The sequence below is a fragment of the Triticum dicoccoides genome, chromosome 2A (assembly GCF_002162155.2).
Source record: "Triticum dicoccoides isolate Atlit2015 ecotype Zavitan chromosome 2A, WEW_v2.0, whole genome shotgun sequence".
Lineage (NCBI taxonomy): Eukaryota > Viridiplantae > Streptophyta > Magnoliopsida > Poales > Poaceae > Triticum > Triticum dicoccoides.
The window spans coordinates 162,427,403-162,447,380 of NC_041382.1; the positions used below are offsets into that span (position 1 = coordinate 162,427,403).

Genomic DNA, 19,978 nt, shown 5'->3' on the forward strand with positions numbered 1-19,978 from the left:
GTAATCTCTGGAGGCATCGGTTAGTCCATTATAAAAGATATCAAGTATTTCATTTTTCTTAAGAGGATGATCAGACAAAGCATTAAGTAATTGGAGAAGCCTCCAAGCTTGTGGGAGACTCTCTTCTTCAATTTGCACAAAATTATATATATCCCTTAAAGCAGCTTGTTTCTTATGAGCAGGGAAATATTTAGCAGAGAAGTAATAAATCATATCCTGGAGACTACACACACAACCAGGATCAAGAGAATTAAACCATATCTTAGCATCACCCTTTAATGAGAATGGAAATATTTTAAGGATATAAAAGTAGTGAGTTCTCTCATCTTTAGTGAATAAGGTGGCTATATCATTCAATTTAGTAAGATGTGCCACAACAGTTTCAGATTCATAACCATGAAAAGGATCAGATTCAACCAAAGTAATTATATCAGGATCAACAGAGAATTCATAATCCTTATCAGTAACAAAGATAGGTGAAGTAGCAAAAGCAGGTTTAGATTTCATTCTAGCATTTAGAGATTGCTTACTCCATTTAGCTAATAATTTTTTAAGTTCAGTTCTATTTCTGCAAGCTAAAATGGCTAAAGAAGCATCTTGATCAAAACCATAACCCTTAGGGATGGCAAGTGGTTCTTCATCATCACTTTCATCAGTATCATCAGATTCAATATTTTCAATCTCTCTAGCCCTAGCAAGTTGTTCATCAAGAAAAGCACTAAGTGGCATAGTAGTATCAGGCATAGAGGTAGTTTCATCATAAGTATCATGCATAGCAGAAGTGGCATCATCAAAAACATGTGACATATCAGAACGAATAGCAGAAGCAGGTGTAGGTGTCGCAAGCTTACTCAAAACAGAAGGTGAATCAAGTGCAGAGCTAGATGGCAGTTCCTTACCTCCCCTCGTAGTTGAGGGATAGATCTTGGTTTTTGGATCTCTCAAGTTCTTCATAATGATAAGTAGACATATATCCCAAGTGACTCAAAGAATAGAGCTATGCTCCTCGGCAACGGCGCCAGAAAATAGTCTTGATAACCCACAAGTATAGGGGATCGCAACAGTTTTCGAGGGTAGAGTATTCAACCCAAATTTATTGACTCGACACAAGGGGAGCCAAAGAATATTCTCAAGTATTAGCAGCTAAGTTGTCAATTCAACCACATCTGGAAACTTAATATCTGCAGCAAAGTGTTTAGTAGCAAAGTAATATGATAGTGGTGATAACGGTAGCAAAAGGTAACAATAGTAAAAGTAATGTTTTTGGTATTTTGTAGTGATGATAGCAATAGCAACGGAAAAGTAAATAAGCGAAGACCAATATATGGAAAGCTCGTAAGCAATGGATCGGTGATGGAGAATTATGCCGGATGCGGTTCATCATGTAACAGTCATATCCTCAGGTGACACAGAACTAGCTCCAGTTCATTGATATATTGTAGGCATGTATTCCATATATAGTCATACGTGCTTATGGAAAAGAACTTGCATGACATCTTTTGTCCTACCCTCCCGTGGCAGCGGGGTCCTTACGGAAACTAAGGGATATTAAGGCCTCCTTTTAATAGAGAACCGGAACAAAGCATTAACACATAGTGAATACATGAACTCCTCAAACTACGGTCATCACCGGTAAGTATCCCGATTATTGTCACTTCAGGGTTAACGGATCATAACACATAATAGGTGACTATAGACTTGCAAGATAGGATCAAGAACACTCATATATTGATGAAAACATAATAGGATCAGATCTGAAATCATGGCACTCGGGCCCTAGTGACAAGCATTAAGCATAGCAAAGTCATAGCAACATCAATCTCAGAACATAGTGGACACCATAGTGGACACTAGGGATCAAACCCTAACAAAACTAACTCGATTACATGATAGATCCCATCCAACCCATCATCGTCCAGCAAGCCTACGATGGAATTACTCACGCACGGCGGTGAGCATCATGAAATTGGTGATGGAGGATGGTTGATGATGACGATGGCGACGGATTCCCCTCTCTGGAGCACCGAACGGACTCCAGATCAGCCCTCCCGGGAGGTTTTAGGGCTTGGCGTAGGCTCCGTATCGTAAAACGCGATGATTTCTTCTCTCTAAATTTTTTCTCCCCGAAACTCAATATATGGAGGTGGAGTTGGAGTCGGAGAGGCAACAGGGGGCCCACGAGCTAGGGGGCACGCCCTAGGGGAGCAGGCGCGCCCCCCCACCCTCGTGGCAAGGTGGTGGGCCCCCTGGCCTTCATCTTTGGCAGGTATTTTTCTTATTTTCTGAAAAGTGTCTCCGTGAAGTTTCAGGTCATTCCAAGAACGTTTGCTCCTGCACATAAATAACACCATGGTAGTTCTACTGAAAACAGTGTCAGTCCGGGTTAGTTCCATTCAAATCATGCAAGTTAGAGTCCAAAACAAGGGCAAAAGTGTTTGGAAAAGTAGATACGTTGGAGACGTATCAATGTGGATGCTCAATGTTGATGTAGATCATTTGGAGCAATCCTTTGGAGTGAGTTGCACTTTCAATACCTACACGGGTTAGTCCCACAAGGAACAAACAAGGATATCCATAGACATAGAGTGATGCACACACAAGATGATGTCTATGAAAGCATTAGGTTACCTTGTCCCTTGTCTTACCAACAAGAGAGTTTGTGAATCCTTGAACTAGTGCAAGATGTGGAAGTTGATTGCACTTGTTCTTGCTAAAATGATAAGAGTGAAGTATGTTGGCGGAGTCACACTAAGGAATTCTCTAGTTATTCTTCTTCGGGATCCACATCATCTTGATGGGAATCCTTGGAGTTGTAGTCGTACTTGATGAAGTAGAACTTGATGTAGTCTTGGGAACCCACTTGACCAAGGCCTTAGGAGCTTCTTCAAATGCATTAATCTCCTCTTGAAGCTTATCCTTGCCTTTTTGCTTGTGGTCTTGTGGTGGAAGATCATCTTGAGCTTGTGTCCCTTTGAAGGAAGTAGGATCATACTTCTTTTGTTGAGGAACAAACTTCGTCTTGGGGTATTGATCTTCTTCCCACTCAATTCCATTGGCATTGAACTTTCGTTCAAAACCAACACCTTGGTTCTTCTGGTGTCTTCCTTGCTTGCGTACAATTTCCTCGAATTGCTTACTCCCCGGCAAGGCTCTTGTAAACACCTTTCTCTATAATTCCCTTCAATAAGCTATTTTCTTGCTCAAGTGTAACTTGGCTAAGAGAATCATTAGTGGAATCAAGAGAACTACTAGAAGCAACAACATTGGATTTAGCATGATTATTGTTACTACTAGAGGAAGAATCTTTCTTGTTCTTGTTACTAGACTTGACTTGAGGCATGTAAGTGGATAAGAGTAAACGCTTGGCAATGTAAGAAGAACTTTTCTTGCGAAGATCATCATTGATTGCCTTTAAGAACTCATGCTCTTGCTCAAGGTTGAGCTTTTCAAAACGTAATTTCTCATGAGTCCTTAAAAGTTCTCGATGATCTCCTAAGATAGTTTCATGAGCTAACTTAAGAGTGTTTAGTTCTTTAGTTAGAAACTCAATCTTCTCCTTACCATTGTCATTCGTTTTATCTTGATTAGCATGATTAATTGACGTTTCATCATAGTATTCATCACTAGAGTTGTCAACAAGTAAATCATCATCACCTAACAAGTCATCTTCATCACTATTGAAATCAACATACTCGGGGTGTGATACCTTTGGGCCTTTAGCCATGAAGCATCTTCCAAGTCCTTCATTTGGTGAATCAAATATGTCATAGGAGTTGGTTGACACAAGTGCTAGACCGGCAACACCTTCATCTTGAGTATATTCGGAGTCGGGGTGATAGCTTCTCTCGGAGTGATTGTTGAAGTCGGAGCCGGATACCCATTCACCAACATGAGCTTGATGTCTTCGTTTTGTGTAGCTCCTTGATGACTTGTCCTTCCTTTCCGAATCCTTGCTTCTCCGGGATGTTCTTCGTTCATAACGATCATCTCTACTCCTTCTCTCTCTTGATGGTGATTCTTCTCTTCTACTTCTTCTTTTTGGAGAATCTTCTCTTCTCTTGTAGGGTGTCGTACACTCATTGGAATAGTGTCCGGGTCTTCCACAATTGTAGCAATTTCGCTCTCGACTAGAAGATCTTTTGTCATTGTAGGACCTTGACTTGGAACTTCTCTCTTTTCTTCTACTCTTGTAGAACTTGTTGAAGTTCTTCACCATTAGGCTCAATTCTTCATTGAAGGTTTGTTTCTCACTTGATGATGTGGGAGCTTCACATGAGGCTTTGTAAGCACCACTTGACTTGTTATGGAGCTCCTCCTTATCCTTGAGTGACATCTCATGAGCAATAATTCTTCCAATGACTTCCGTTGGCTTGAGATCTTTGTAATTGGGCATCATTTGGATCAATGTGCATACGGTATCATATTTTCCGTCCAAAGCTCTTAGGATCTTCTTGATGATGAATTTGTCGGTCATCTCTTCACTTCCTAAGCCGGCGATCTCATTTGTGATAAGAGCAAGCCTAGAGTACATTTCAGCGACACCTTCACCATCCTTCATTTTGAACTTGTCAAGCTGACTTTGAAGCACATCCAACTTGGATTCCTTGACGGAGTCGGTACCTTCGTGCATATCAATCAAAGTATCCCAAATTTCCTTTGCATTCTCAGGACGGCTGATTTTGTTGAATTCTTCGGGGCACAATCCGTTGAAGAGGATATCACAAGCTTGAGCATTGTATTGCAGCATATTCAACTCTTCCGTGGTAGCTTCACGGTTTGGTTCTCTCCCATCAAAGAATTCACCTTGCAAGTCAATACACACAATAGCCCATACGGCGGGGTTATGTCCAAGAATATGCATTTTCATCTTATCCTTCCAACTAGCAAAATTAGTACCATCAAAGTAAGGACCTCTACGGTGGTAATTTCCCTCGCTAGACGCCATACCCTCCTAGGTTGTGAAACCAAGGCTATGACTACCAAAAGCTATGGAAATCAAAGCAAATGTAGACCAAAGCTCTGATACCACTTGTAGGATCGAAAGTATGTCTAGAGGGGGGTGATTAGACTACTTGACCAAATAAAACTTATCCTTTTCCCAATTTTAGTTCTTGGCAGATTTTAGCAACTTTGGACAAGTCAAGAAATCTTAACACAATCCAAGCAAGCATGCAAAGAGTATATGAGCAGCGGAAAGTAAAGCGTGCAACTTGCAAGAATGTAAAGGGAGGGGTTTGGAGGATTCAAACGCAATAGGAGACACGGATGTTTTTGTCGTGGTTCCGATAGGTGGTGCTATCGTACATCCACGTTGATGGAGACTTCAACCCACGAAGGGTAACGGCTGCGCGAGTCCACGGAGGGCTCCACCCATGAAGGGTCCACAAAGAAGCAACCTTGTCTATCCCACCATGGTCGTCGCCCACGAAGGACTTGCCTCACTAGCGGTAGATCTTCACGAAGTAGGCGATCTCCTTGCCCTTACAAACTCCTTGGTTCAACTCCACAATCTTGTCGGAGGCTCCCAAGTGACACCTAGCCAATATAGGAGACACCACTCTCCAAGAAGTAACAAATGGTGTGTTGATGATGAACTCCTTGCTCTTGTACTTCAAATGATAGTCTCCCCAACACTCAACTCTCTCTCACAGGATATGGATTTTGTGGAAACAAGATTTGAGTGGAAAGCAACTTGGGGAAGGCTAGATATCAAGATTCATATGGTAGAAATGGAATATCTTGGCCTCAACACAAGTGTAGGTGGTTCTCTCTCAGAAAAAGTAAGTTGGAAGTATAGGTTCGTTCTGATGGCTCTCTCCACGAATGAAGAGGAGGTGGAGGGGTATATATAGCCTCCACACAAAATCTAACCGTTACACACAACTTGCCAATCTTGGTGGGACCGAATTAATAAACTTGGTCGGACCGATTCAGCAAAGCTAGTGACCTCTTGGATTTTCGGTGGGACCGACATGCAACTCGGTAGGACCGATATGGTTAGGGTTAGGGCATAACGTAATCTCGGTGAGACCGATTACACAAACTCGGTGAGACCGATTTTGGTAATAAGCTAACCAGAGAGTTGGTCAGGTAAACTCGGTGGGACCGATCGCTCATCTCGGTGAGATCAAAACATTACGAAGGGGAAACACAGAGTTTACATTGCAATCTCGGTGGGACCGATCGCTCATCTCGGTGAGACCGAAACGTTACGAAGGGAAATAGAGAGATTACAATCCCATCTCGGTGAGACCGAGATCCCTATCAGTGAGACCGATTTGCCTAGGGTTTGTGGCAGTGGCTATGACATCTGAACTCGGTGGTGCCGGATAGAAAGAATCGGTGGGGCCGAGTTTGACTTTTGGTTTAGGTCATATGTGGATGTGAGAAGGTAGTTGAGGGCTTTGGATCATATCACTAAGCATTTTGAGCAAGAGCCTCATTAAGCAACACCTCATCCCTCCTTGATAGTATTGGCTTTTCCTATAGACTCAATGTGATCTTGGATCACTAAAATAGAAAATGTAGAGTCTTGAGCTTTGAGCTTGAGCCAATCCTTTTGTCCTTAGCATTTTGAGGGGTCCACTTTTCTCATCCATGCCATGCCAATCATTGAGCTTTCCTGAAATATTAATCTTGAAATAGCATTAGCTCAATGAGCTATATGTTGTTAGGAATTACCAAAACTACCTAGGGATAGTTGCACTTTCATCCGCACGCTTAACGTTCGATGACGATTTAGTATTATATGAGTTATGTGATTTGGTGACCGAATGTTGTTCGGAGTCCCGGATGAGATCACAGACATCATGAGGAGTATCGAAATGGTCGAGAGGTAAAGATTGATATATATATATATATATATATATATATATATATATATATATATATATATATATATATATATATATATATATATATATATATATATAGGACGATAGTATTCAAGCACCGAAAGTATTCCGGAGTGTATCGGGGTACCGGGGGGATTACCGGAACCCCTGGGGGAAAGATATGGGCCATAAGAGGGGAGCACACCAGCCCACAAGGGGTGGCGCACCCCCCTTAGGCAGGAGGCCGAATTGGAGAAGGAAAAAGGGGGTTCGACCCCCCTTCCTTTCTCTCTTTCCCTTCCCTTTTCTCTCCGATGATATATGGAAGGGGGCACCACTTGGGAAACTCCAATTAGGATTTGGATCCTACTTGGGGCGCCCCTTGGCTGCCTCTCCTCCCCTTCCACCTATATATATGTGGGGAAGGGCGCGCCTAGAACACACAACATCAATTGTTAGCCATGTGCGGCGCCCCCTCCATAGTTTACACCCCGGTCATAGTTTTGTCGTGCTTAGGCGAAGCCTTGCTAGAATCGCTTCACCATCACCGTCACCACGCCATCGTGCTGACGGAACTCATCTACTTCCCCGACACCTTGCTGGATCAAGAAGGCGAGGGACGTCATCGAGTTGAACGTGTGCAGAACTCGGAGGTGTCGTGCGTTCGGTGCTTGATCGGTTGGAGCTAGAAGAAGTTCGACTACATCAACCACGTTGTCAAACGCTTCCGCTTTCGGTCTACGAGGGTACGTGGACACACTCTGCCCCTCTCGTTGCTATGCATCTCCTAGATAGATCTCGCATGAGCGTAGGATTTTTTTTTGAAATTGCATACTACGTTACCCAACACAAGATGGCTTCAACGAGCCTTCCGGCGGCTGGCTCTCAAGATGAACGAAGGAGGAGAGAGAAACATAAAAGAGGAATGGGTCGTGGAAAAACCACAACATGTTGCGAGTTGTACAGTATGCCTTAAGAGCATCTACAGTCGGACTTGACAAATTCGTCCCCTCAAACGCCCGAGGACGCGCCCGGGCGTGTTCTGAAAATGACGTGTGGACAGTGAACGATCACGTCTCAAATATTTGATTTTACAACCGGACACCTCAAATTAGAAACCTTAAATCCATATTATTACATGCAACGTGAAACCTAATTTAAGAAGAGCTCGCCCGGTTCCGTCGTGCCCATGTCTGGCGACCGGCTGCGTTCCCCAGAGTGTTGATCTGGTCGTCAGCATGGTAGAGTAGGGATGGGACACGAGCCGTCTCACAGGACTCAAGGCGTTGCCATCTCCCATGCCCTACTCTTCATCTTCGGAGCCTGGAACCTGAAGGTGCCGGTGGACGTCAGATTAATGATGGATTTATCCTTGAACGAGCCAGCAACATCCACCATGACGCAGTTGCGGCGCCCGGACTGGTGCACCATACGGGGCACCGGAGAATGCGACTCCGCCTCGCCGACGTCCGCCGCCGTGAGGGCTGCCGCCACCTCCTGCGCGCCATGTTTTCGTCAGACAAGGCCCATGGTGCGTCTGTGGCCTCGATGCGCCAATGGAGGGGTTGCGTGTCAGCCACCGCGTTCGGACGCCAGACTAGCCGCACTGCCTCCGATGAGGCAACGACCAACGCCGGATCCATGCGCCATTTGGGCGGACGCAATGGATTCCCAACGAAAGGAGTCTGAGCACTGCCTCGCACGGTCCTCCTCCCGAGAGCGGCGGATAGGAAGCCAGACGGCCATCTATTCCTCGAGGCCGCATGAGATGAGCTCGAGGTCGACGGGTCTGGAGGTGAAGGACTCGAATGGGCTGCCCGCCATGCCAGAGAAGGCCCGAGATCCCCGGACGGGAGCTTGGGTGGTGGAGGAGAGTGGAATGAAGTCGCTAGGTTTTGGTCAGGCGAGCTGATGGACAGGAAATATGTGTGGTCAGATAGGCCAGCCTGGGCTGGATCCGACGTGGCGAAGGCACCCATGCGTGCTCGGACGCCCCGTATATCCGTCCCATATTTAAGCTGGATATGAGGGGGGTGCCAATTAGTTCGGGCATTTAAGACCCGTTTGAGACGTGCATTTATGCTCTATAAGATGACCGGGCTGGTCACTTCCTTTTTGCGCGCCTTAATTAAAATCTTATCAAGCGGATATATGACATGCAGGTGACATACTTGGAGGCTGCTACTAGGATTCAAGTAATGCCTGTTGTCTTTTGTCTTTGCTGGAGAATGCCTAGTTGTCCTTTGTCCCGTTCGTTGCAGGCTGCATGTTTGTAGTTGTCTGTACTTCATCCGTTCCAACGGGGCCTTTTAATTAGTATGCGCATTGCAGTTTTTAGCCCTGAGTAATAAGGACAGCTTTTGCAAAAGGCATCTGACTGACACGAAGAAATATGTAAATGGACATGTTGATGTCATTTAATTATTATATAAACTTTGGAACGATCCAAAATCCCATGCAATCAAGTTGACACCTGACACACATTACTACATAACACACATGATGATCAATACATAATGAATTACTTATACTCCTGTACTATAGAACAGAGTGGGTATTAGGCATCTCCAACGACGACCCACAAACGTCTGGACCACGCTGTTACAGACCGCAAAAGCCATCTAGCACAGACGATGTTTTCTCCCGCAAACCGAAGAGAAATGTGGGGGGCTTTGCGGGAGTCCGGACACGCAAATCGTCGCTCTCTGCCCCCTGGTCCACCCAAAAGGAAGGCGGAGCCTACGTTCCCGCACTGTTTCCGTGTTAAATCCCCGACTCTCTTCTTCCACTCCCGCCGCTCTCCGTCCAATTCCCGCCTTTTTCTCCCACCTCTCCTTCCTTTCACCGCCGACACATGGAACCATCGAAGAATATGTCGGAGATGGAGCCAGCGGAGGTGCCGGAGGATCCGACCATCACGCTCGCCCGGAAGATCAGCTCGGCTACGCGGCAAAATCATCGCGTCAAAGCGAGGGCTGCAAAGAAGGAGAAGATCAAGAAACGGTTGGCCGCCGGTGGACCTGGTGGTGGCGTTGGGTGTGGCGGCCATGGCGGACGCCACCAGATTGGTGCGCCAATAGTACAGACGCACGCAGTGGCCGGGAAATTACAAGCCTCCATATTACTACGCCGCCAAGCAGTTGAGAACCCCTGCCGGTATGGTTCCTTACATTGTCGACGTTAACGCGACACGCTCTTCTCCGAGTATTCTTCGTTGTTGCTCCTCCGGGCGCGGACGTCGAATGAAGAGCAGATGGGTGCCTACACGCTGTTTGCTTCAATGCCTAGAGTGGGGGAGCCGGCGTAAGATGCCGAGGACAGGGAGATGTTGGTCATCATCCACGATGGAGGCGAGGGAGGAGGAGGGAGCTATGGGGACGGGTAGGTGAAAGACTCAGATCCCACCCAGTTTGGCATCTACCAGCAGGAGGAGACCTACACCCAGACGACCACGCAGCAGTCCTACACTCAGACCGTCGATGGCACACAACAACAACATCATTGGGCCGCCGGAGAACAGCAGTCGGGGGAGGGGGTGGAGGAGGAGGACAGTGAGGATGATGATCTGGATGATACGACCGACGATCCAAAGAAGAAGGGTAGAGGAGAAAACTTCATGCGGGAGGATGAGCTGTTGTGCGATGCATGATTGTCCACTAGCATTGATCCGATCCATGGCACGGAGCAAAAGGGCACAACATTTTGGGGGAACATTCACATATGGTTCCATGAACAAAAGGATTTTGCGCCCTACTCCGACGCGCTCATCTGCAACCGTGAATGGAAGTCCCTCTATCGATGGTACACCATCCAAGAGGCCGTGTCCAAGTGTTGCGGGCACTTGAAGCATCTCATCGCACGGTGGTCTAGCGGTGCTCAAATCACCGAGCAAGTAAGTTGATCACTAGTCGGAGATGCATAGTTTTGTTGATCATTAGCCGGAGATGCATAGTTTTGTTCATCACTAGCCGGACATGCATATTTTTGTTCATACTAGCCCAAGATGCATAGTTTTGTTGATCACTAGCCGGACATGCATTTGTTTTGTTGCTCACTAGCCGTATATGCATTCTTTCGTAGCCTACTCATGCTTGTGTGGTGTACAAGAAGAAGTCATTCACCATCATGCATTGTTGGTTGAAGTTGAATGGACAACCGAAGTGAAACATTTTCGTAGCCAAGACCGCCGCCCAAGCCAATGTGGAAGAAACCGGTGACCCTACTGACCAAACCGAAGAACCGCCGAAGAAGGTTAGAATAAATTTATGGTGGGAGAAGTGGGAGGAGGAGAGGGAGAATCAAGAAGGTGCAACAGCCAAGCTGATGGAGAGGTTTGAGGACATCTTGGCGAAGAAGGAGGAGGCATGTGTGAAGCGCTTGGACGTCAAGGGGGAGAAGAAGGCGGAGAGGTTCAAACTGTTGATGGAGACGACTGACAAGAAGCTCAAGCTCGAACAGAGGAGGATGATGATTGAAGAGAGGAAGGCCGCGCTCGAGAAAAAAAGTTGCACATCACCGCCAATGCGGAGGAGGCCAAGATGTTGATCTTGAATGTGGACTCTTTGGATGCCGATGCAAGAATCATCGTGCAATCCATCAGCTACCAGATATTGCAACAGCGGACGACGAGGACGCGACCGAGGGATACACAAACGCGGACGTGGAGGCTGCCTATGCGACAGTGACATCACCACCTTGATCGGGAAGGAAACGACTAGGATTGCTGGCCCGGCAGGGCAGAAATGCATGGACAGTCGGATTGTTTTTCTTTTGGATTCAAGCATGTAAAAACTAAACATATTTGTCTCTTTTTGGTTGTGATCGAGCATGTGATCCGGCACTGGTGTGTTCCGGCGCGCTGTGTGGATTAACTTGTACATTTGAATTATAGTTTATTGGCAGATATATACGTGATAGCGCTAGATGGCGGCCTTTATCAGTTTCTTAGTTATTTTGGATTACACTGCATATTACGAAACCAAGACACAGCAAGCCAATACATCAAAAAATGTGCCTTCTTTAACTTGTAGTAGTGTGCAAAGCAAAATGAAATAGAGGGAGTTTTGTTTGCTAGCATTAGCATAGAGGGATCGTATCTGTCTTTTTCTTTGCGAAATAAGAGAATGTATATGTCAATGCCAGGTGTACTAAGAAACCTTTTTATATGAGTATAATAGAGAATCGCTACCAGGTTAATTCAAAAGAACAAGCAAGGTTTATATTGAGCGTTCAAGAGAATACTACATCCATTCCAAAATAATTGAGTTCTAGCCTCTGGGTTTATCCATAGTAAAAAATAATTAAGTTTGTCAAGTATATAGAAGAATATATCTATATCTATATCATCTATCTATATCGATATAAAAAGACCCAAAGAGATAGATCCAAACCATCTCGACCGTCAAATCATGTTCTCTAGTGATTCAAATCGCTTCAATATTGAGCACCAAACACGTTTAACGCTCTAATTACCCACCACTGCCATTGGTTATAAACACGTTTTGACTCAACGTTATCCCATGAAATCTGACATGTAATTAACATACTACCTTCCCGCGAAAAAAGTAATTGATATCTTACCAAATGCCAACGTGCAACATATATATCTTACCTAATATAGCGTGCAACTAATATTCTACCTAATATAAATGTGCATTGCACATACATTATTAATAGTCAATATAAAAAGACCCAAAGGGGCAGATCCAACTAATCTCGACCATCAACTAAGTCAATCCAACGACCTAGACTACTCCAATGACGAGCGTTCAACGTGTTTAACGTGCAATTAATATCATACCAAATATTGCACTAATCATAGAATTAACACACAAATAATAGCATACCTAATATCCGCGTGCAATTAATATATTGCCTAAATATCAACGTGCATTGCACGTGCGCATTTACTAGTAAACATCAAATTAGTCACGTGAGATTATTTATGAAATATATTTTCATACTATACGCATTTAATGTTGTAGATCTTGGCGTATACTCCCTCATCTCACAATGTAAGATTGTTTTTGAAACTATTGTTAGCTTGAAGAACGATCTTATATTGTGTGATAGGGGCAATGCTACATCTACGTAAACAAAGCTACCTGCTTTACGTACACTGCCGGATGGATTATTGTGATTGAAGAAGAAGGAGGAAGGGGCCCCGCCCCCCTGAAAATTGAGCCGGGTTTCTAGGAAGCTTATGTAAAAGCGTTTGCAATCCTATCGAAGTATTGAGCAAACATAAGTACATTTGACTTAGGACAAACCTAAGACTTAAATCATTTTGGAATCGAAGGGAGCACATGTCTAATGCTCGAAACTCAAAGGACAGCAATACTGCGTATGAAATGCAAGCATGCATGAGTGGTGAAAGTGGCGCTACAAGTCTTTGTACGGTTCGCTTTCGAGGGAGGCCTTCTCCCCTTCTATTTGCCCTAATCCAAAGGGGATGCTGCTGCCCTAGTGAGAAAGAACGCAGATATTTCTTCTCCTTTTCCTTTTGGGTGGATAAAATCACGCAAATTGACGACTGATCCACCCCACATGCATCTTAATCCCATTTTTTATTATTACTTGTACCAAATTCAGACCGTCAGAAAAGAGACGATGCAGCATTTCAGCCATATCGGCGCCGGGAGGTGATCCGGTGATAACCACGTCCAACAACTCCAGGAGCGCCGGTCCAACGAGGCGAAGACCCAAGTGGTCGTGCGGCAGATTAATCTGGCATCGCCTATGGGACTGTGGCAGCAAGGCGAGACGTGCGTATTTTGCAAGAGAGGAGATAGCTACACCACCCGGTGACCGCTGAATGATTATTCAACGGCACGCTTGGTCATGCTGTGGGCCCACATGCCAGTTACCGCGATGCGGGCCCACGCCTACGTATACTATTCCACCTTCTGCCCTTGTGTCTTTGGCTCTGAGCTGAGCTGAAGCCCCCAACTTGTGTGTTGTGCCTATAAATGCGTCCCTCCCCGGCAACGCAACACTCCACTGGCACATAGAAACCAGCTCTCGAGCACCACTAAACTATACACAAGGAGGACCTCGTCGGCATAATCCTCAGGCAGCGAGCAGAGGGGCGTCGTCGACGATGGACCGCGCCGCGCTCCCGGCGGCCGTCGAGCCCAAGAAGAAGGGCAACGTGAGGTTCGCCTTCGCCTGCGCCATCCTCGCCTCCATGACCTCCATCCTCCTCGGCTACGGTACGTCTAGCTCGCCCTAAAGTTCTTGCGCACAGACCATTTGGCTGGATCTGTTGCATATGGTAGGTACGTACGTACGTGCTTTGCATGGGCTGATCACGGTTTGTTTGGGTCTGCAGACATCGGCGTGATGAGCGGAGCGTCGCTGTACATCCAGAAGGACCTGAAGATCAACGACACCCAGCTGGAGGTCCTCATGGGCATCCTCAACGTGTACTCGCTCATTGGCTCCTTCGCGGCGGGGCGGACGTCCGACTGGATCGGCCGGCGCTTCACCATCGTCTTCGCCGCCGTCATCTTCTTCGCGGGAGCCCTCATCATGGGCTTCTCCGTCAACTACGCCATGCTCATGTTCGGCCGCTTCGTGGCCGGCATCGGCGTGGGGTACGCTCTTATGATCGCGCCCGTGTACACGGCCGAGGTGTCCCCCGCGTCTGCCCGTGGCTTCCTCACCTCCTTCCCGGAGGTGTTCATCAACTTCGGCATCCTGCTCGGATATGTCTCTAACTTCGCCTTCGCCCGCCTCTCCCTCCACCTCGGCTGGCGCATCATGCTCGGCATAGGCGCGGTGCCGTCCGTCCTGCTCGCGTTCATGGTGCTCGGCATGCCCGAGTCTCCCCGGTGGCTCGTCATGAAGGGCCGTCTCGCGGACGCCAAGGTTGTTCTTGCCAAGACTTCCGACACGCCCGAGGAGGCCGCTGAGCGCCTCGCCGACATCAAGACTGCCGCCGGCATCCCTCTGGACCTCGACGGCGACGTGGTCGCCGTGCCCAAAAACAAAGGAAGCAGCGAGGAGAAGCGCGTGTGGAAGGACCTCATCCTTTCCCCGACCAAAGCCATGCGCCACATCCTCATCGCGGGAATCGGCATCCACTTCTTCCAGCAGTCTTCGGGCATCGACGCCGTCGTGCTCTACAGCCCGCGAGTTTTCAAGAGCGCCGGCATCACGGGCGACAACCGCCTCCTCGGCACCACCGTGGCCGTCGGGGCCACCAAGACAGTCTTCATCCTGGTGGCCACCTTCCTCCTCGACCGCATCGGCCGGCGGCCGCTTCTGCTGAGCAGCACGGGCGGCGTGATCGTCTCCCTAGTGGGCCTCGCGACGGGGCTCACCGTCATCAGCCGCCACCCGGACGAGAAGATCACCTGGGCCATCGTCCTGTGCATCTTCTGCATCATGGCCTACGTGGCCTTCTTCTCCATCGGCCTCGGCCCCATCACTTGGGTGTACAGCTCGGAGATCTTCCCGCTGCACGTGCGCGCGCTGGGCTGCTCCCTCGGCGTGGCCGTCAACCGCCTGACCAGCGGCGTGATCTCCATGACCTTCATTTCGCTGTCCAAGGCCATGACCATCGGCGGCGCCTTCTTCCTCTTCGCCGGCATCGCCTCGTTCGCCTGGGTGTTCTTCTTCGCCTACCTGCCGGAGACCCGCGGCCGCACGCTGGAGGACATGAGCTCGCTGTTCGGCCACACGGCCACGCACAAGCAGGGCGCCGCGGATGCCGACGACGACGCCGGGAAGGAGAAGAAGGTGGAAATGGCCGCCACCAACTGAACGCAAGTTGGCAGATCGCGATGCGAAGACTTGCGCTGTATCCGTCCGTCTCGGCTAGCTAGCTGCCACACTGCCACATAGATGACGAAGTAGCGTGGGAAGATTCGCTGATCCGGCCGGTGCTGCCGGAGAGCGACGGCAAGCTCCAGCTCGATCGAGACGTTAATGGCTTCTTAAATGTGCTATAAGTTTAATTTTTCGTGATTTGGCTCGTTTTGTCCGGGTAGCAGGCTGTGAGCAATCCGACAGTGCCAATGCCAAGGCTAATCGCCGCCGGACTAGACTACTGTAGTAGACTGTAGAGGTGTGCCCTAGCTACTTCCGTGGCGTTTGTCTCGTACTCGCGCTGCATGGGTCAAGTGCACGCGAGCTTTGGTTAGGAGAGAAAAACTGGCGGTGGTTCGAGGAATCTACCTGCCGATCGAGTGAGTCAGGCGAGCCACGGAAAATGTGTAAGAAAAAACTATCAGTATGTGTATTGTAAAGACGTGGGTGTACATACGTACTTTCAGGCAGCACGCCATGGTTACATTATGCATATATTCATGTGTCCTCGTTACAAAACGGTAGCGGTTGGCCACCGCAGCGAATATTGAAGTTGATCGGCTTGATCACGGGAATCGGAATCTTGAAATCTTGAAACAAACGTAAGCAACCAGCTGGTCTTGTGCCAAGTTTTTTACTGGTAATAGCGCTCGACCGGTTGAGCGTGCGTATCCAGCTAGTCAAAACAGGCCTAGTGTGCAGCACAGTGATTATAGTAGATTATCTGATATTTTTTAAGTTTTTGCATGTTCGCGGCGATGCATGTGCAACGATAATTTACGCAGTTTGTTTGGTCATATTTGACACTGCCATGTGATGATGCACGGGCTTCGTTTTCGATAGCTGTGATGGATTTATGTTTTTTTTTCTAATTGGTGATGGATTTATTGTGTTAAGGGAAGTAGTTACGGGGAGCACCTTTTTTTCTTTGAGGGTTAGTTACGGGGAGCACCTACCTATTGGACGCTGTCGCGCCCAAAAGACAAGCTTCGCGGGCCGACCCACTGCAGGTCTGCAGCCAGCAGCGCATGCAGACGCATCGTAGCGAGACGGCACTGTAGTGACCATGTAGCGAACCTGTGTTTTGTCTTCTTTTGATTTCTAACAGTTTTTTGAAAATGAACATTTTACGAAAACGCAAAAATGTTTAATTTTCAGAACTTTTTGATAACGTGAACATTTTTTGAAATACTGAAGAATTTCAGAAACACGAACATTTTTTGAAATTTACCATTTAAAAAACTAGGAACATTTTTTGAATTTGTGAACAAATTACGGAAGCGGGATTTTTTTTTGAAATTCCAAACAATTTCTGAAATTCAAACATATTTTGTATTTGTATTTTTTTGGAAACATGGTTTTCCGAAAACTCATTTTTTTGAATTTGGAACAATTTTCAAATGTCTGTTTTTTTTGAAAAATCGAAATTCTTTGAAGCCGTGATTTTTTTGGAAGGTAACATATTTTGAAATTCCACGAAGATTGTTTGAAAACATGGCCATTTTTCAAAACACAATCATTTTAAAATTTTGTGAACACCTTTTGAAAATACAAATATTTTTTCAAATTAGCTAACAATTTGAAATTGGGAACATTTTTAAATTATGGATATTTTTTGTAGAGTCCCAAACATTTTTTTAAAATTGTGAATTTGAAAAGAAACCTAAATCATGAAAAACAAAAAAATAAAGAAACTCGGAAAGCCAATAAAAGAAAACACAGAAAAAAAAGGAAATCAGTTGAGGAACCTTTTAGAAGATTCCCAAGATGGCCACGAACCTTCCCAAAACCGGTTCTTGTGGTACATTGTGTACCTACCAATGGGCCGGTCTAATGTTGTTCAGTCAGTCGCCAACCCTGTGCAAAAAAGCGGCAATTTGCCACATAATGCCACAAATAATATATCATGTGGTTACAGAATGTTCACTTTTTGTTGATCATGTGGAAGGCCCGAACGAGTTCACTATAGCAATGGAAAGGCTAGCCCATTCAAGCAAATTTATCTTCCCAAGCCTAGCCGACCCCCAAGGCTTTTCCATGCCGCCGGCTCAATCTCCTGATGGTTTTGCATTGTCCACTGTGAGAGGAGTGGGACCTGCCCCGTTCATTTTTCTTAGTTCTGGTAGGTCTTTATTTAGTTCTCCGCGGCATCAGTGAGGTAGTAAAACGCGATGGCGCGTTGGAATAAGTTATTTTCAGCCCCCCCCCCCCTACCTCGACAACGTCTAAACCGACATAGAGATAGGGCCTATGAGGGTAGGTGTTGCTAGATCTATTGGCTCTCTTTGGATCTTGGTAGTACGTTTGTCAATCAAAGAAAACAGTTGACTGGCATTTGGCGCAACGACTTTGACATCTTCTTTCGTTTTATTCTGCAACATGGTCAGGTTTGTCCACCCCTCTAGAATGATGGTGAAGGATTGCATGCCTGTACCACATGCAGTCATGCCTCAACCGATGTTTGTCCAACTATTACTAGATCTCGTTTCTAGCAGAGTGGCTATTAAAGTCTTCAAATCTTGGTATAGTGTGGGCTTTCACAAGTGTTAGTTATTCTTATTGCATGTTCAATGTAATTTTCAAACTCCAATGGGTCGTACAAATCAAATGGAGTAAGACGGTAATACAGATGGCGATTACACTGCAACATGTGGGAGCAATAGTCAGTAACCTTGAGCACATGACCAAGAAAGGCAATGAACGTCCTAATTTGTTGGATCATTTGACAGTCTTGATCCTTGCTATTAGGTGCTTGTAAAGTTTGCTTCGGAATGTTGCTACTATGGAAGAATTTTCTGTTGGTGATCTTGTGCAGATGTTTTTTTATACAGCTTGTTAATCTTATTGTTCCTCGCTCAGATACACAATTGAAAAGACTTCTTTCCCGTAGCTGCAACATATTTGATTACCTGCAATACTAGATAACAACTAGTATTTGAGCCGCCCCGAGATATCCATCGGGCCAGCAAGGCCATGGGCATTTTAGAAAATGGGTCGACCCGTGGCCTCATAAATTGGCCTTGAGGCCATGAGGGCCAGGTCCAAGGCAAGGGTCGGGTTGGCCCGTTCCCATCCTGAGCAGTGATGGATGATGGATGGTGATAATAAACTATAAAGCATCGTGGAAAATATGTCCAAAAACATGCGGTCCATAAAAAGTAAATTTGATTAATATCTTTGAGCTCAACAATGTGTTTTTCGAAGTACGCAAGCTATTATCATTCAACATAAATGATGTATCAAAAACAAAGAACCGGACATGCTGTTTACTGAGATGTGTCTTCTGTAGCAATAATCCTTTTTTTCTTTTCAGCAACACATTCGGTTTTAAATAGGGTGACAATTACAATGTTAATATTCAACATGCGGGAGAGAGAAGAAAAACTCACATCGAAATTTTAAAATTTGCTCACATTAATATATTGAAATCTTCACCGCTTCTTTTAGAGGAATGACCACACATCCATTAAATAAAAGAATTACGATGACTACGTATATCACATATGATCACTCCAAGAGACAAGTAGAGGACTCTGTTTGTTGGAGATTTGCACAGAATGCCCTTATAATAATATTTATTTTACAACTCAAGCCCTGGGAAATGCATGTGCCCTAGTGCCCAACCTAATCATCACTCATTGTCGCCCGTCACTGTGGCATCGGCAGAGAAAGACGCGAGCAGCCTCCACATCCAAATCTAGAAGAGCTCCAGTTTAGACTACTGTAACGCCCCAGATGTAACTTTCCATATTTGTATCCAACTCTTGCCGTCTCCGGCACTAAGTTATATTTATTTCTCGGGTTTGGGTCTTTGTCTCCGTGTGTTGTTTTCTTTTTCGTGCATCTCTTATCATGTCATCACGTGCATTGCATTTGCATACATGTTCATCTCATGCATTCGAGCTTTTTCCCCGTTATCCGTTTTGCATTCCGGCGCTTCGTTCTCCTCCGGTGGTCATTTCTACCTTTCTTTCTTGTGTGGGGTTTAAACATTTCCGGATTGGACCGAGTCTTGTCAAGCGGCCTTGGTTTACTACCGGTAGACCGCCTGTCAAGTTTCGGGTCATTTGGACTTCGTTTGATACTCCAACGGTTAACCGAGGGACCGAAAAGGCCTCGTGTGTGTTGCAGCCCAACACCCCCCAAATTTGGCCCAAAACCCACCAAACTCTGCTCCATGTCCTAGAGCGTTCGATCACGATCGTGTGGGCGAAAACCGCACCTCATTTGGACTCTCCTAGCTCCCTCTATGCCTATAAATACACCCCTCCGTTTTCGGATCTCTCCCTCTCCACGAAACCCTAAAAAAAAAAAACATCCCCGCCAGATCCGCG

At 46.2% G+C, this 19,978-nt stretch overlaps 1 protein-coding gene across 1 annotated transcript; it reads left to right on the plus strand.

The window, feature by feature from the left end:
• Positions 1-13,833: 13,833 nt before the first annotated feature.
• LOC119353986 (polyol transporter 5-like) lies at positions 13,834-16,128 on the plus strand. The gene is made up of 2 exons (XM_037620691.1): positions 13,834-14,044; positions 14,164-16,128. The coding sequence occupies exons 1-2, from the start codon at positions 13,933-13,935 to the stop codon at positions 15,597-15,599; spliced, it is 1,548 nt and encodes a 515-aa protein (XP_037476588.1). The 5' UTR covers positions 13,834-13,932; the 3' UTR covers positions 15,600-16,128.
• The last annotated feature ends 3,850 nt before the right edge of the window (positions 16,129-19,978 follow it).

Coding starts and splice junctions, on each gene's coding strand:
- LOC119353986 (XM_037620691.1), top strand. CDS start 13,933: ATGGACCGCGCCGCGCTCCCGGCGGCCGTCGAGCCCAAGAAGAAGGGC. Junction 14,045..14,163: donor CTCCATCCTCCTCGGCTACG/GTACGTCTAGCT, acceptor TTGGGTCTGCAG/ACATCGGCGTGATGAGCGGA.